Source organism: Syzygium oleosum, unplaced genomic scaffold (assembly GCF_021117445.2).
Source record: "Syzygium oleosum isolate NSW1041296 unplaced genomic scaffold, Sole_v2.1 Sole_v2.05, whole genome shotgun sequence".
Taxonomy (NCBI): Eukaryota; Viridiplantae; Streptophyta; class Magnoliopsida; order Myrtales; family Myrtaceae; genus Syzygium; species Syzygium oleosum.
Genome location: NW_026607489.1, coordinates 14604801 through 14622604, shown reverse-complemented (window position 1 = coordinate 14622604; position 17804 = coordinate 14604801). Strand labels below are relative to the sequence as shown.

The following is a 17804-nucleotide window of genomic DNA, read 5'->3' as shown; positions in this document are numbered from 1 at the left end:
CGGGCCACGTCGAAAGACTACTTACACAGATTGCTTTGCGACCCTTGTCGTTTATCCCTCTTTGTATTCCCTCCAATCGAACTCTCGATGGGCTAAAAACTACAAGCGGCACCTAACGCTTTCGCTTTCAACGCTCGCAGACGCATCATAATTCGCCGAGATTAGCGGCTCATCCCGAATTCCAATTGACAAACATGATGTCGATATGGGTATCGAAACAAAGATTCGAGATCACGTATGACTATAATTGATGCGTACGGTTAACAAGAATTTCACGCCATTTTGCAAGAGAAACCACGTCAAAGGAGGGGGCTTTTTCTTACCAACCAGCACCATTCAAATACGGAAATCCTAAGTCGTACTCGCCCCGGTCAGCAGCAGCAGGAGGAGACCCGGTTGCGGTTTCCCTCTCGTATTTATGTATCGCCCCCCTCTCTCCCTCTCTCCCTCTCACCATTCACTCCTCTCATTCTCTTTCTCTGAAATATGGGTACTGTAGAGAAGTAGCCACTGAATCCTCGAGTTTTGTTTTGACAGCAAGTTGGTTTTGGTAACACCAAGCTGACGCAGACAAAGCGCGTTCCTGTACCCAAAAGTCTCGCACCCATTATACGATATCACCGTCGTCATTCATCCGCCTTCCCTTTCTAGCACCTCTGTCTCTCACTTTCACTCCTCTCTCCTCCTACTCCTCCTTCCATGTTTGAATCACCGAGCTCTGATCCTAAAGACCAGGGAGCTTCCCGTACTTGATTTTTCTCTGAGTATTGGGATCCCCCCCCCACCAAACAGATCCCCTGCAATTTCTGGGTCTGCTTTGAATTCACTCTGAGAGCGAACAGGTTTTAAGGTTGGGGGTACACTCCCACCCCTGCTCCTGCTACTTCACTCCTAAAACGACAAAGCACCACAGTTCAGAAAGGGAGCATCTCGCTCCACCACTTTGCATTCTCTTCTCTCTTCGCAGCCTCGATCCCCGGTTCCAACACAGCGACCCCCACATTTATTTTTGCCCTTCGTAATTCAAATTTGAAAGGGAGCTCTTCAATTTCTTCCCGACCTCGAATCCATAAAGGAGCAATTTTTAATCCTCTATCGACATAAAGTTGCCATTTTTGAGACTGGGTTCGAACATGGGTAAGCGATCGTCGTCGTCGGCGAGCAAAGACTGGGCTCAGATCTATGCCGTGTACGGCGTCGACCAGTGGCAGACCCTGCTCTTCCTCTTGTTCCACGCCGTCCTCTTCTCCCTCCTCTCCCTCCTCTTCCTCCTCTACTTCGACCCGATTTGCGGCTACCTGGAGTCCTCCCTCTCCTCGCCCGGCGGGGCCCGGTACGCCGCCGGGTTCGCCGGGGCGGTGACGGCGATCTCCGCCGTCTGCCTCTTCTTCGCCGCCGGGAACTTCCTCTACTCGGCGGTGCCGCTGCACCAGGAGATGGCGCAGCGGATGGTCAACGCCGTGAGCGACTGGTCGGCGGTGAGGAACGCGCTGGACCTCGGGTGCGGGCGGGGGCTGCTCCTGAACGCGGTGGCCACCCAGCTGAAGAAGACGGGCAGTTCAGGCCGGGTCGTCGGGCTGGCGCCGGGCAAGGGCGCCGCGCTTGCCACTCTCCGGACGGCGAAGATGGAAGGTAGAATTAAAAGCTATTTATTACATTCGAGAATTACGTTAAGCACGAGATATAACTCGTCGATTTCTTGTCCAATTTGTCCCACAATTCTTCCCTTGACGTTCCGCACGATGGTTTTTTCCCGTGTTCATTACCGATCCAATCATATGGTCGCTAACAACATCCATGGATGACAGGTGTGCAGGAGTACGTCACGTGCCGGGAGGGCGACGTGCGGAGCCTGCCGTTCCCGGACAACTACTTCGACGTGGTGACGTCGGCCGTGTTCGTGCACACGGTGGGGAAGGAGCACGGCCACCGCACGGTGGAGGCGGCGGCGGAGCGGATGCGGGTGGTGGGCGAGCTCGTCCGGGTACTGAAGCCCGGCGGGGTCGGGGTCGTGTGGGACCTGCTGCACGTGCCGGAGTACGTGCGGAAGCTGCAGGAGCTGAGGATGGAGGACATCCGGGTGTCGGAGCGGGTGACCGCCTTCATGGTCGGCAGCCACGTCGTGTCGTTCCGGAAGCCCAACCAGGCCGTGGCGGGGCCGGGCGAGGTCCGGCTGGACTGGAGATGCTGACCCGGAATACGGGAGAGCTAGGAATCCAATCCCCAAATACTTCAGAACAGTAGGAATGTCAAGTTAACCCAAAAAAGAAATTACAAAAAAAATGGAAAATTGAATAAGCAGCAAAAAGACAATAATAAATGAAGCTGGGGAAAAATTATATATTGGTTTAGACACCAAGCAAGTAGTCTTTTCTTCCTTTTTTTACTTCCTTTGTTTTTTGGTTGACTTGAGGTCTGGGGAGACAAAGCCAAACCAGATGAATAGTAGGGAACTGCAGAAGGAGATTAGGCAGGGGCACATGTTTCTTCTGTATTGACATTTGTTAATGCCTATATAACATTAATGTCACTGTTCTTGGTTCTTCTTGTCCTCCATATCAATGTTAGATAATAGCCCGCTTGTGAATGAAGAGGGAGTCGATGCGGTTTTGCGATAGAACACGAGATCTAGATAGGGAAGGCATGGCGGAGATCGTTGAATCAAGACCTTGATTTGATCTGAATTTGATGGATGGTGGCACCACCAACTTTAGAGAAAGCCTGCGATGTTTTTGCTGGTGGTTCTTTAGCAAAGGACATGTTGTGTTGGAATGTCACTTCTGTGGTGGTGGTGGGTGCGAAGTTGTGCATCGTGATGAAGGGTGGTGGGGGGGTCCTGCTTTTATCAAGTCGCCATCCTGAAATCTTTATTCATCTGCAAATTTGGATTCTTTGATGGCGAAGCATTCAAATTTTGAGAGCCTACAAGTTGGAATCTTAATTTTGGTTGTGCAAAGAAAGAAAGAAAGAAAGAAACTGACTTGCTTTTTGAGGGTGAAAGCGAATCATGGGGGGACCTTATTTCGGGTGAATGTATGAAAATCGAGCAGTAATTTAACCTTGGCTATATTGTCTTTTTTCACAATCAAGATTGCCCCCAAACATAAGATACGCGAACAGTTGTTTATCACGCAAGAAATCCAAGATTAGTAATCCCATAAAAATATAATTTTTCTTGGGTTTTATAATAAAAAATTATTTTGATTTGACACATCGATTACACATCACGCATGAACGATTACACATCACGCATGAAGGAGACAGTAAATTGAAAATCACAAACTTTCTTTATATGAATGTTTCGCGACGTTCACGTACTTGTTAACAAAATCCATTTATATAGAGATCAATTGATATTTTGAATCGATATTAGCATAATACGAGGTTTACCTTTTCGAACAAGATTAAACTTAAAATGAAATGGGTATCGAGGGAGAAAAAAGTACAAAATCCCCTGGCCAAAGCAAGCAACCTCCAGAATTTCCATTTTGCTTTTCTAATAATAAAGTCGAATTTAGGGCATGCGCTGGGATTGGTTTAGGTTACTCCTTTTTCCCCCTCCGAGACTTAAGGCGGACAGCATCATAATGATGGAACATCATGATATTTCAAAAGGGCTAATTCAAGTTTATGATATCGCTCTCTAGCCTGACAAAAAAGTAAAAGTGATTGGACAATTCATAAGCCCCATACTCCCCATTTTGCATGCCCTTTTTGCATAATTTAAGGTCACTCAACATGAAATACGACCATACTCGCCATATCACGATCCAAATCACGTAGCATTAATCATCTTTTTTTTGGGTCGAAAACATTAATCATATTAAAGCATCACGGTCCACCCATGTTGGTAGGATCTGGACCCGGCTACATCGAGTCGAGATGAGGGGTTCATGATTAGGGACGACCAGTTAGGGTTGGAATAATTACGATGAGCCGACGATCTACGAACCCTAAGCTAGAGATCTAGTATTCATGGGTCGGGTCTAATCAAAGTCGTGTCAAATCAGATTTAAAAACACATCCATGGATAGCATTGAAATCACCATTTGGGTCGAGTCGGTGGACCCGAAATGTTCCTTCTTGCAGTAATGTGGTTGGACGTATCACTCTGCGGAGTCCATTAATGTAGCTTACGTTATTGGTATCAAATGTCTAAGTTTTATTGCTTAGAGTTATACACGGAATCTTTTTTAGACCTTTAGAGTGTGGCGCGGAAAATATTTTATATCTTAGCACTACTAATAAGCTAATTTTTTTTTTTTCCAATCCATATCGTTCGACGATGAGTTGTTAATGGTACACGGTATAGCGTTATATCGCTGTAGTGCGGTGCATGACCCGAATTTATGAGGGTATAGCTAGGAGCTGTTGCTTAATTAAGGGGAAATTATCCAATCGGTCCTAGACTTATTGTGCTAACATCAATTCAGTCCTAAACTTTTCAATTTGATTAATTGAGTCATAGACCTTTGCGCAAAATTCCAATGAAATCTTTTTGGTCAAGTTTCACTAGAAATCGCTAACGTCACGATATGTCATGTAAGACAGACTAAAGAAGTTGCGGGAAATCGCAAATTTGCGAAATAAATTCCCTGTTCTGGCAAAAAGATATAAAAATGAAATTCCCTGAGAGTTGCCTGATTAATTCTCAATGGATGGAAGATTGTTCTGGTGTCTTCCAGTGTTATTGGCATTTCTTATTTATTTAAGAAAAAAATAAATCCCTTCTCAGCTCCATAATTCTCAACGCATGAATACCATATTAATGGAGTAAACCGGGTTAAACACCGAGTAAAAACCTAAATGTGATTAACATTTACAAGTTAAAAAGCAATAGCGTGTCCATGGTGCATCTCAAGTTTCATTGCTCGCTCATCGGGAGTGAATTGTGTTATTACCTATCATCAATGATTGCTTATGCCGTAATATTTTTCAAACCATTCAATTTCTACAAAACAAACATACGAACCGGGATTCGATCGATAATACGTGACGCGAAATTACCCAGGCAACAGCCATTTTGTCCTTTGTGATGGTTGCGGATTGCTGACCGACATTAAAAAGAAAAAATTATCTTCTATTCCAACATATATAATTAATAAATATGGTCAAGTCAGTATCAACAAGGGTCCCATGGTCTAGTGGTCAGGACATTGGACTCTGAATCCAGTAACCCGAGTTCAAATCTCGGTGGGACCTTTTTTTTTTTTTCCTTTCTTTTCTTGTTTTCGTTTCTTTTTCGGAAATCACTCATGGCAAAGCTTTCGCCAGATCATTTACGTGCTCAAACGAATGGTGACGTTCAGCTTTAGCTCCTTTATGGAATACGAAGGTCGCAGGAAATGTGGCATTGCTTCTAAAAGACCAGCGTCTGTTGAGTTCGGAAGACGAAAGGAAGATCAAATTTGAAGGGATATTAACATTATCAACACAGTAGTCAATCCGGCTTCAAAAGCAATCTTGGATTGGGGACTCTATCCTCGTAGTTGTCCAAATAGTGCATGGTCTTTTGCGTTGTTTTTAATCATATTTTTGGGGGATAAATTATTAACTCTTACGTGCAGCTATGCAAATTTATAGTGCCTGTCGAAGTTCCATTCTGCACAAGTTTGGACAACTGAAAAGTGGGATTATCAATTTATCATTCATATCAGGACTTCCACAGTGTCAATGCGTTGGAAAACCAGAAGTAGAGTTTTCTTTTTTGCCTCGTTCACACTCTACTCAAAAAGTGTTGTACAACAAAGAGGACAGCAAAATTCCCGCTGTACACAGAACCAGGAAGTACAAGGTGGCTGAGACCTAGAACGCCTGAATAACTACCTCGCGCGATAAATTCAGCTACGCTTTTCGTTCCCTGAACAACCAACGAAAGAAAAAGGATTTACAAAATCTTGAATCCTGTAAAATTTCTAATACTTACTCACGCTCTTTATCTCGTTTAACTCTGTTTGAATGAAAAAATCCTACAGGTATCGGAAGTGGCACGACTGAGTTGAGGAGCCGACTAACGGAGGAGCAGGTGAGGAAATCATGCTGGGATACAGAATGAGGAGCTGAGGGCCGGAGGCAAGACGCAGACCAGGTGAGGACCCGCGGGATTGCAACTGATATTTGCTTTATCGATGTTTGGCAGCCCTAGTTGCGGGGGACGAACATAACCAGCCACCAGCGGCACGCATAATATGGAGATGATTATTCTGGAACCTGCCATGAAAACAGATTGGCGGCGCATGATAAGTTACTCTATCCAAAAATTACTCGAGAGATAACTAACAGCAAAAGGCGGGACTTCAAAACCTTGATTTGGAGATAGAGAGACATGCCCTCTCTTCCTGCCGGCAATCATCCAATTCACAGAATTTGCACTGACTTCATATAAGAACTCATCCTGTCATACGAAAGTAAATTGGATAATGAGAGAACAATTTTGAAACTATTTAAAGTAGCTATTCAGTGCAACAACACTTACTACACTGAAACCTGATTTTAGACCCAGGTTCTTTGCATGCTATGAGCTACTCAATATGTGATACGACTCCCTGATGTCTAGGCTCGTGAATGGGTATCCTTTAGCTTTTAAGCAAATATGTAATTAAATAAAGAGGAACAACACAAATCTACAGCCTACTCCTCTAGTTTGTAGATTTAAAATAACTAATCCTAATATTTTGTCAAAACAGAACAAAAGAAATAACTAATACTCTTAATGGTTCTTTTAAAGGTTTATAAAGTTTAGTAAATTTGATGGAGAGGTTGACTAGCATTAAAGCAATAAATTCTCCTTTTGTATTCCTTCCAAGCTTTCAAAAAACCAGTACACCATGCACTAAACAAGGACTTCCGGAGGTTGGTGAGAGCCAGCCGAGAATGGAACCAGATAGTGGAATATAAATTTGAAACTTGTGCACCATCAACTAAGATAATCCATAATATATCTAATTGGCTAGCTATTTCATTGTCTTGCTAACCAACTTGTAGTCATTCTTGACATCCTACGAATACATCATTCACAGAAGAACAGGTGATGAGAAACGGAAACCAATTTAACAAAAGCAAGATCAAATGAGAGAAGAATAGGTGCAGCATATGCTCTTTTTACTTGTAACTGCGACTTTAATAAGAGAGTCCAAAAACCTTTTTTTTTAAATCCTCCAAGTATCTTAGTTTTCTTTGTGAAGATCATCTGTATTGCTGACTTACATTGTGGTGTTGCAAGGTATCAATTTCCTCAAAATCCTTCAACCTTTCAATTCTCCATCTAATTGCAACAAGTTGTCCAACTCTAAGCCCGCTAGAAGGAAGAGGCAGAAAACCAACAGCCAAACATGGATCAAGCACAGGCCGCTGCAAAGAAAGAGCACTCCTAAAGATCAAATCCTGCCCATCACATCCAAGTCTGTTGGAGTCTTCTGCAACAGGTGGGTGTGCACCAATAGTGCGATCACCAGAAATTCCATATTTGATATTAAGTATACTCTCTCGCCGTGCCTCCATATGATCTGTAAACCAAAAGAAACATGGAACACAGCATGTAAAATCATAAAAATGATTTCCCTTTGAACAACAATGAAACTCCCCAAATCAAAACTTAGCTTCAAGTTACACTAAATCATCCGATAGGAGACAGGGTGCATTATCCTCGTAATTTTACAATCGCCTATGTGAGAACTTCAAGCTTCTATCTTAAATTCATATCATCATTTATTTGACCAGGACAAAGGGTCTAATCATAATAGATATTAAAACTTAAGGCTCTTCGAAAGGAAAAATGAAAGAGAAGCTGAATCTTATACCTCCAACTATTTTCTCCGTACATATGCTGAAGAGGATCCCTGCACGAGTGTTTGGAGAGATGATGAGAGGAAAAAATTCTAAAGTAGGTCTTCCATCATCTTCTCTAATATGTACACATCCATCATCATCTTCTCCAATATGTACAAATCCATGTTGAAGATCCAGCCAAGCATCATAGATAGTCAATGTGGCATTTACTTGCGATTGGAGTATAACCTGGATGTTGCACAGCAAGTAATTAGAAAAGTAGTCAAAAGAATCTCCTACTTTATACTGTAGGGTGACTAATCTATCTGATTTTTTTATATTTAAGTTTGTGGAGCAAGTCCTGTATATTAATCATCCTTTACAAGGATTCAGGATGAGTTTCAAACAAAACCTATTTCATGTGTTAGTCTGGCAATCACTTATCGTGTATCTGCCTGCTAACCCCCTCCCACATTCCTCTTCCCCCTTCCTACTCGCATGGTTGTGTGTATGTGTGTGTCACAGAGAGAGAGAGAGAGAGAGAGAGAGAGAGAGAGAGAGAGAGAGAGAGAGAGAGAGAGAGAGAGAGAGAGAGACTAATCTTCACATGATCGCAATTAATGTAGCCTAACTGGTGAATCAAAGAAGTTCCAAATTTAGGATGCCCGGTTATAAACGGATCTCAAATTCCAATTTGATTGACCCATAACCAGAAAGTGTTCTGCCAAGCTAATTGACCGATTCTTCATTCAGAAGTTCAGGTAGCTATTAAGATAGTCGGCCAATCTATAGCATGACTCTGTCAATGCAGTGCAAAAATTAGCCATCCCTCAATCTTCAATGAAAAAGAGCCCTTATCCTTAAGCCCAACCCAAAAGTATATCTCTTGAGAGAGCTATATAAGTTGTAAGGCATGCTACATAGTCCTAACAATCAATCAATGCTGCCGAAAGTTTGAAAAATAAAATACCTGAAGGAGCAGGATACCATCATTGCCTTTATCTGCAACGCGTGTGCTGACATGGAAAGGATTGGTGAAGTGCACAGCTATGGTCCTGCGACACAATTTAGAGAAAGATTACTAGGGTAAGGTTAAGTGGCACAGGATCCAGGATGTAAGGGACATGATGAATGAAACTATAAGAATGTGATGGAGAATAATACCTGTCAAATATCTGGTTGCGAGACACTCCAAACTCAAGTTTCAAAGCTATTGTCCTCATCCCATCTACAATGCTTTGCTTCTGGGGGTTGACTGTCCTCAATCACAATGCAAGAAATGCAAAATCAATTACGCAACACTCTGCTTCCGGATAAAACAAACAGGTAACGCATATATAGAGACATTTGCATGGATACTGAACTACACAAAGATTAACAATTAGGAACCTGAAGATGATCCTCTAGCGAGCTCACTACTGATGGCTCGAATTGGAATCCACAGAATAGAAGTCATGCTGCTCGCCCATTCTGGGAACTCTATTCGACCATTTTGGAGTATTAACTGCTCCAAATTCTTATGATAACTATTTGAAGAATCCTTGTCCCAAGCACCATCCTCTTGCCTTATATTAGCAGTATTCTGCAGCTCATGGTTAAAGCTCTCCATCTCAATGGCATATGAATCCTCGATCTTCAGACCTGGACCAGTGTCAATATGAAGGACAGCACCTTTCAAAGAGTAGTCGATGGGCTGTACTATTATTCCAACCCATTGCGGCTCGTTTATTAGCAAAGCAGATGAAACAGATGCGGTAAGATCAACCAGAGGTCTCGGATCGGAAACCTATCAAAAAGAGATACTATTTCAGCAATTTATGATTCTAGAAACAAATCAATTATACCATCCTTAGGTCATGTCCTCCTGTGAATATTTAGCAGAACATGCACAAGAAAAAAGCAGAAGTATGTGACCAAGGCCCAATTTTGTCCTGACACAATGCCCATGCATATTTTTGGGAATTCTATTCAGTACAGAATCATTACCTTCAAAATTGGTCTTGTTGGTTTCTCATAGATCATAAAATCGTCACTGTCAGCAGGGCCACCCTTGGAAAAACCATGAGATCTAAATCTCAACTTCCCAATCTGTCCAGTGAGAACTCCCAAGACATAGGAACCTGGCTTTTGTGGGGGTAAATTTAGGGTGATAGTGTTCCTACCAGGATTCAGAATGATTGCGCCGGAGCTTTTCAATGCCTGATAAACAAATAAAAGATTGGGGTCAATAGCATACTGTGTGAGCCTAATATATCTCCCTCTGAGGACAATTAACGATGAAAATCATCTACTTAATAAGACACACCTTAGCTCCTTCATCAGCATTATTTGTAGCCATCAGGGTGAGGTTAAGCGAATCAAGGGTTATATCATCCGGAAAGTCGCTCCAAACGGTCACGGATAGAGTGCCCGGATCACCATCACATAATTCCAGTGGAGCGCCAGGATTTCCAGAAAATGTAATCAGTGATGAAACGTCTAGAGGAACAGGATTCTTCATTTCACTGTGAGCCAAACGAACCACTTCAGACTGAAAGGCCTGACGTTCTTTGGTCAAGAATAAACCTTTTTCCAATGAAAGCAATCTCACACAAGAAGATAGGTAACCAGCTTGGTCATCTAGTATCTTCTGACACTCGGCCAGGTCGGGCAGAACTTCAGCCAATAAATCATGCCATCCTTCACCAGCATAAAGAGCGCAAACCTTCTCATAAGACTTTGCAGCTAGGTCAAAATTTCCACTCCTAAAGCAGACAGCAGCTATTTCACCATCCAGGACAACTCCATGCCTTTTCCACCAGGAACGATGGAAATTGTCAGCAGCACCTTGGGTTAGCTCCAGATATTTCTCCTATCATGATCAACTTTTAAGAATGAGAAACTAAAAAAAGTTCCTTTCCTCTTTTAAACCCCATTAAGATGGGTCCGGAAAAGGAAGAGCTTCCCATTAGAAACTACCGACATACCTCTTAAGTTTTGCAAAACTACGGTTTATAAACAGAAAAACACAATACTAGAAAACGCTCGTAATGAAAACAGCAAGCAAGTGAAGGAAAGATAAAATGACATAAAGCTACTAATAAATGCTACGGCAAGATCGTGCTTAGCAATGCAAGAATTTAAGTACATGCTGGTGGTTATACCTCGAAATCCTCCAAAGATGAGAAAGATTTCCAAAGATCTGGACTTGATATGGTATTGCGAAGAGCATGTTCTGCTGCAACATAAATCTCCGCAAGCCTCATAGGCCTATCGATTGAGCTCTCAAATCCTGGTGATGAGTTTGTTCTTGACATAGTGGCTGCGTGAGCTTTATTTGATGGGGAAGTTTTTAAAGATACATCTGAACCCAACCTGCTGACAAATTGGAATGATGAGAAAGCCACGCAAAACAAAACAAAACAGTGCCACAAAGTTGGTAAATAACCACAAATTCATTACCCGTCAACAAAACCCGGGCGACCATCAAAAATTTCAAACATGTTTCCAGCAGATAGAGAAGCTCTTCGACGGTTAGCCTCACGCAGCAATACTGAAGGTTCAAGGGGCAACTGCTTCCTGTGAATACCAAAGTGCTTGACTCTAGGACTAGCTTGTAGAATGATCTGTAAGAAATCAATCATGACCATCAATTTCATACATTGAAGTGGACTCAGAATGCCATTTGGAGCAACTGAGAAGATGCAGAGTCCAAAATGAGCACTATGAAAAGTCATAGAAGGCTTATCAAGCAGTATATCTAAATGGTTCTCCTACTTTATAATTTGCATGTTCTACCACAAAGACATTCCTTTAAAACAGAAAAGAAATCCCTAATACTCAACAGCAAGTTGAAGAGAGAATTTTCTTAGATGTATTATTCTTTCTGGAAACAATATTTTGATATTATCCTGGACATGGAGCCTCATGCAATAATTAATATGAAGGAATAAAGCATGCCATAACACAACACATTTAGATTACTCAATCAACCCAGTGACACACATTCAAAGCTCTTGTATGCCTTAAAAGAGCCTATTGATTTCAAACAAACATAAATAATCTAAAGCAAACAAAGTTCCACAAAATCTGCCTCCTGATGCTCATTCAGTTGATTTTGAGAACACACTGCAATTTATAAAGAATCACGAATCTACCACATGTTTCCTAGTTATTAAAATATATCTTGACTAGGTGTGAAAAATTGCACTCCACTATCATCTTACCCTGAGTAACCAATCGGGTATGTCGATATGTATGAGTGGTTAAAATTGTATATTGCTCTCACAACAAAATCATTAGACAAATAATTGCTCTCAAAACAAAATCATTAGACAAATAATCACCTTAAAGTGCCATATTCTCATCCACAACATTACCAGTTTGGCTAAAACAAATTGAAATACGTGTCTAATGTATGGTTTACTAGCTCATAAACCAGGTCATGACTTGCCTTTTCTTTAATGAGCACCTCAGATGAAGCATCTGGTGGAATGGATGGCCAAATTGCAGGTTTGGGCCAAGGTAGCATACTGAGCGAGGCACTGCATAAAATAGGGATGAAATCAAATTTACAACAGCTAAATGGACAATTATGCTCCAGATGAGGGCAGTAATGATATATATGATAATACTTGTCCTGGGAATTCAAGCTCCTACCTGTTGACAGGACTTCTTTCCATATTCGTCCCATATCCAATCAAATATGCCAGCCTCATAAACTGCCATCAATCATGCTATTCAGTATAGAATTTCATTGGCAATACTTGAGTGAGAGAAAAGAAGGATGCAATGGTTATAACATATGTCCCAGAAGAGCTGTGAAAGAATTGAAAGGCTTCTCTATACAAAGATCTCATTATCCAGCATATTAAGCATAAGTCTCTGGTTTCGGCCTAAAAAGGAGTGAGCAATCTCTAAATACCCAATTTTCCCAACTCTCCTTTTCTTCTTTGCAGCAAAACAAATCAATTGCTTTAGTCAAACATTCATGGTCCTCAAAATTCTTGCCAAGTACTATAAACTATTAGCTGGTGTCAATGATGGCAAGATCTAATGCTAACACCTATACACTAAATGATTTCCAACTTGTTAAAAGTATCAATTGGCATTTGTTACATTTATAAAAAAGAACACATATAAAAGTCTCACCTTAATCCTACATAGAGAATATAGATCACCCTGAAGACGGTAGAACTCCTTTTCTACCTCGGAAGAGACAATTCCATCTTTGTAATGAGAGGAAGTTGCTCTAATTAAAGCCAAGCATGAAGTCACTACCCACACTTCACGCATACAAAATGGTAGTATACTCTGAAAAGAGTTCCCAAAGACCAGGAGGTAAGGAAGAAAGAAATACAGAGCAAATACTCTACAATTCAAAATGTAAGTCAATTGAAAAATAGATGAATCTATGTACTTCATATACTGCCAGGGTCTTTGAGAAGCTTATTATAAATGAATAACCCCTCGATGCAACTTCATATGGCCGACCAAGTTTGAATAAAAGCTGCAGTGACAGATATGTCAGTTAGAAACAGCAATACCAAATAAATAAATCCTTTAAAGAAGCAGCAAACATCTTATGAACAAAAAACAAAAACTTTCAGCAAACAAGAAGTCCATTCTACTTCAGCATCAGAAGAAGCGGAATCAAATTAGTAAAGAATTGCACACCTTTGATTGACAGGCAAAGAGATATTGTCTAAACTCAAATTCCCTGAATGAGTCATCTTGAACAATCTGCGTGAGCAGCTTATTTCCGGGATTGAGGAGTGCCGCTTGATCATCACCCTTATCTAATCCTCCAAAGTCCCTCTGCTTTGCAGTCATGTTGGCTGCATTTACATTAATAGCTATAAGACTGATCATAGTGCGGAGGTGAGCAAGGATCTTTAAAAGGACCAACATATGTAGGCTCCCTCTGTTTTTGCAGACATGACATGAATCTATGCTGACTATTTTTACAAGTAATGCCATCACAATGGATATCCATCCTCACAATGGCTGAGGTCCATGCACCAAAAGATAACACATTGCCTTTTATACAACTAAATTAAGATCATATATTTGGTGCCAACTGCTATGTAGTTACTAAGCCAAAAATCTGATATTCAAGGCAGTTTTTCACTTGTATTCTATGCTGTCCTTCTCATCACATAAATTATGATAGAGAGCCAAATTTTCAGTAATGTGTCGCAAGTTACAGGTAGACATAAAAAAACAAGAAATAGACGAGTCAGGTCCCCATAGCAATCCATCAGAATAATCAGATGCCTCCATTATATGAAAATCCAGTCAACAAAGACATGTTTCTCATCAGTGACATAGAAAGTATCAACAACGCATTCGTGGAATACGCACCTGTTTCCAAGAAGCAGAGTTCTAGTTCATCATACTCACGCAACGCATCTTCATGAAGTTGAGCCATTTCAAATATAAAAGCCAAGCTCTCCTGTTAACCATTACAAAAAATTAAAAAGAAAAAGGAAACTGCAAGAATAGGTTGCAGAGAAAGTTTGAATTGATTTGGAAGAACAGGCACTAGAAGACATGAAATTTCTGAGTGATGCGCCTCGTAATTGCATTAAGTACTACGCGCCTCATAATTGAATTGAGATGAATGGATAAGACTAATAAACCTAAGACTTTTGATAGAATGATCGTGCAAATGCAAAAAATTGATACATGCAAGATAAAAGGTATGCAGGCAACAGGTAAAATCAAAACAAGGCAACTCACTTAAGCTAAAGTTACACTTCATTCGATAACAATGGTCCACAACTTTGAGAAGGGAAAGACCTTCAATATGAAAAAATTACAGAAGTTCCAAATCGGCATGAATCGTTGTTCACTGAGCTTCCGTATCTCATCCTCGTAAAAATGAACACGCTTATCCAGGGTATTCCTGATGGACTCTACAATTTTCGATTCCAAATCTTCCCAGAAATTTGCTTCAGGACCGTGAATGTCATATTTGCAGCACCTGAGGCGAGGACATGTTCAAATCTCAGAACATGGTAAAGGCTGACAGCGACTTTGGAACCCAGTAAAAAAGAAGAGAAGAATAACAGAGGAACTTGCAACCGGTCACGAGAAAAATTACTCCTTGGACTTAGAGAGAGAGAGAGAGAGAGAGAGAGAGAGTCAATCTTAGCCTCAAGAAATGATAAGTGCTCAAGTGACAATGACATAGTCACACACCAGGGACACATCCATGCCACATTCATTCATAATTGCAATAGAGATTGGTGATTAAGTAAAAGAACTTCCAGGTGACATATGTATACTTATCGACCTTCTAAAATGAGTTTCAAGAGCTAGAAATAGACAAAAAGCTCTAATAAGAAGCAAAAGTAAACAGAGGGATACTGCTTAATCACGTTCTTTCTTGCTGCTCTGGTTTTGTTAAGTAGAAACTGAGAGGTATTACAGGAAATAATTAATACCTTTCTCTCTTCTTGGAGCTGAAATCAACTTCGAGCCTGGCATATACCTTTTTGGCCAATTTAGTGGCCTGATCATTAGTTGGATGAGCTCTGGACACAAACACAATAAACCATTCTCTCTCATCATTCTGTACAATTAGTTTCAGTCGTGGTTTCAGGATGGTTTTGAACTCATCAAGATCCTGCAAAAGGGTAATTGGCATCAAGGCATGTTCCACCAGCAAACTTAAGAACATGAAGAAAGCCGGCACTAAATCCTGAATGGCCACTATTATGCTTTCCAAATCCGGTCCGAAGCATTTTCAGATACACACACACACACACACACACACACACACACAACCTATGTATGTGGGAAGTCAACAGACAAAATTGCTGGAAAGTGTTGAATTACAAGAAAAGCTTCCATAAATAGCACAAGGACAGAAGCTTGGACTGACAATGCAAATTCAATGCAAAAGTAACTCAAGCTCTGCATTCAAAGTTCCTATGAGGTGGCCTTTCATGCTGTCGACCAAACAGCAACTTTGTTCATCAGTCTATATACTCAATCACATCTACATATACATGCAGTAATACCACTGATCATGTAAATTCCAATAAATCCGAAAGTAACAATCACCGTGATGAAGCAGGCCCTGCAAACATTATTTACTTCATTCAAAATAACCCAATATCAATTAAATGATGTGCACCTTCTTGTAGCTTCAAACCAGGATTTGGACAATTACATAGTTCGTCATCATGATATATCAAGAAAGCTCGTAAAGCTTAAAAGGCAAAGATAAATGGTTCGATAGGATGAGGCAAGGGATGAAGAGCCACCTCACAGGTCACAAGAATCACGGTAGCATATGGCTCCCGAAACCAAAACAACGATTGTTCCTGCGGAAAGCGGCTGCGAAGTCTTGCATCAGTCGTCAGGATGAATTCAGCAGGCAAGTTCTCGACAGACACAGGATTACGGGTCTTGTTATTCAAAGTAGCTCTTTTAAAAGGCAGTCTCTCCTCAAATGCATTCTTGATAGTTGGCCACAAGTCACTCACATCTTCAACTGAAAGTTAGTTCAGAGTAATTTAGAAAGGTCACCCCTAATGAGTAAAAAAGTTAATGCAGAGACAGTAGGAGAACCGATGAGAATACTCATGACATTTAAAATTAAAACATAAAAGTGGATGAAGGTAAATTGATGACGCTGGGAAAACTAGCCGACATATTGATGAAGCCCACATAAGATTAAATAAGATAACTTATCATGCATAGAAGCTCAAACCTATACTCAGAAGCAGAATCGTAAAAAATTTAATCAAAGAACTGCATGAACAGTCTCAACTTAAGCCTAGATCAACCAAGCAAAGATACATTCCTCCCTAAATTCTGCAACTTTCTAAAAATGAAAAAGACGATGCTTGATTATGCTCATGTTTCTCCCTCCGGAAAAAAAATAAAGAACGAGGGAATTGGAGATAATGCGACAATATTACTTGTTTCGTATACTATCCGGTTCTTACAGAACGCACATTTTAGATGACACGAATCTTCAACCCGCTAAAAAGTCCAGCAAAAGAAGTTTCGCTGCCACGACCGCGAGAAATTGAACGACTTCACAATTCAATTAACAAGAGAACAAATTACAGAGTGTGGCAACACTTCCCGGACATTCACCGCATAGTATATCACCCGCCAGTTCAGTTCTCAAGTACAATGCGCCATCGAAACAATGACGCCCAGCGCAGAGCTATCAAATCAAACAATTCCGAATAGAATGAAGCAAAAGTAAGCCATTTGGGCAGGGTGCACCACACACGGAGTGCGAATGAAGACAATTCAATCTCGCGCGATCTTAAGCAGACGGTTTTTACGGATCGCGACCGAGCGCCTCCATTTCACAAAATCCAATTCAAATCCAACAGTAGACAGCGCGCCCGGAAATCGAACAACAGCCCTTCGCGAGCGCATCTGAGCTCACAATCGAACCCGAAGCAGGGAGCGAGAAAAAGAAAGAAAAGAAGATCACGCGCCGCGACGACACGAATCGCTGCCGAACGAGAGCGAGCGAGCGAGGGGGACGCTCACCGGCAATCACGAGGTGATCGCAGGAGCTCTTGATCGTCTGGAACTGAGCCAGGTAGTTCGCCATGCTCGATCTACGAGGACCATGGGCCGATCGCTACGGGCACGGGCGTTCGCATGGATGCGCGCGCGGGGGCGACGGGCGGAGCGAGAGCGGTGGAGGAGGAGTGGCTCGGTGGGAAATCCGTGAGATTTGCTCTGCTTTGCTCGAGTGTGTGCATCTCCTCCTGCATCGTCTCCGAACTTCGGTTGCTGCTGGGATCCAGTGCTTCGCGACGCACGCAGGGCTCGGCGATCCGCGGGCCCTTCCTTCCGGGTCATACGTGGCGGCAGATGGTTGGCTGGGGCCCGCCGGTGGTGTTTGGTTTTGAGGGCATCTCTATCCTGGGCCAGGATTTGGTGCGCGATCGCGGTGATCATTACGAGACTGACCCCCAGCAGCACAAAATCCTGGTTTTTTTTTTCTTTTTTTAACTTTCCGAAATCTGAAAGCAACAAATTATGTTTTCCGTTAAAAACTCGGCGATCTTCGGAAC

At 41.7% G+C, this 17804-nt stretch overlaps 2 protein-coding genes and 1 non-coding gene across 5 annotated transcripts; 2 read left to right on the top strand and 1 right to left on the bottom strand.

Moving 5' to 3' along the window:
* Positions 1-453: 453 nt before the first annotated feature.
* Positions 454-2556, top strand: LOC115663192 (uncharacterized). Its single transcript, XM_030585222.2, has 2 exons — positions 454-1632; positions 1809-2556. Exons 1-2 carry the CDS (start codon positions 1134-1136, stop codon positions 2189-2191), a joined length of 882 nt encoding a protein of 293 aa, XP_030441082.2. The 5' UTR covers positions 454-1133; the 3' UTR covers positions 2192-2556.
* A 2574-nt stretch (positions 2557-5130) lies between these two features.
* On the top strand, positions 5131-5202 carry TRNAQ-CUG (transfer RNA glutamine (anticodon CUG)). The gene has a single exon. It is a non-coding gene; the product is annotated as a tRNA-Gln (tRNA).
* A 486-nt stretch (positions 5203-5688) lies between these two features.
* On the bottom strand, positions 5689-17493 carry LOC115664502 (trafficking protein particle complex II-specific subunit 130 homolog). Of its 3 annotated transcripts, XM_030586432.2 has the most exons (21): positions 17272-17493; positions 16020-16249; positions 15195-15376; positions 14548-14731; positions 14110-14200; positions 13423-13583; positions 13166-13255; positions 12898-13059; positions 12406-12467; positions 12200-12290; positions 11209-11372; positions 10911-11121; positions 10073-10618; positions 9754-9966; positions 9157-9553; positions 8932-9022; positions 8738-8822; positions 7800-8016; positions 7207-7505; positions 6304-6394; positions 5689-6210 (listed from the first exon to the last, which is right to left on the bottom strand). In XM_030586432.2, the coding sequence occupies exons 1-21, from the start codon at positions 17333-17335 to the stop codon at positions 6035-6037; spliced, it is 3807 nt and encodes a 1268-aa protein (XP_030442292.2). In that variant the 5' UTR covers positions 17336-17493; the 3' UTR covers positions 5689-6034. The 3 variants fall into 3 exon arrangements, with proteins under 3 accessions (XP_030442292.2, XP_056167445.1, XP_056167446.1); XM_056311470.1 differs by lacking the exon at positions 13166-13255; XM_056311471.1 differs by lacking the exons at positions 14548-14731; positions 15195-15376; positions 16020-16249; positions 17272-17493 and adding an exon at positions 14488-14518.
* Between the last annotated feature and the right edge of the window lie 311 nt (positions 17494-17804).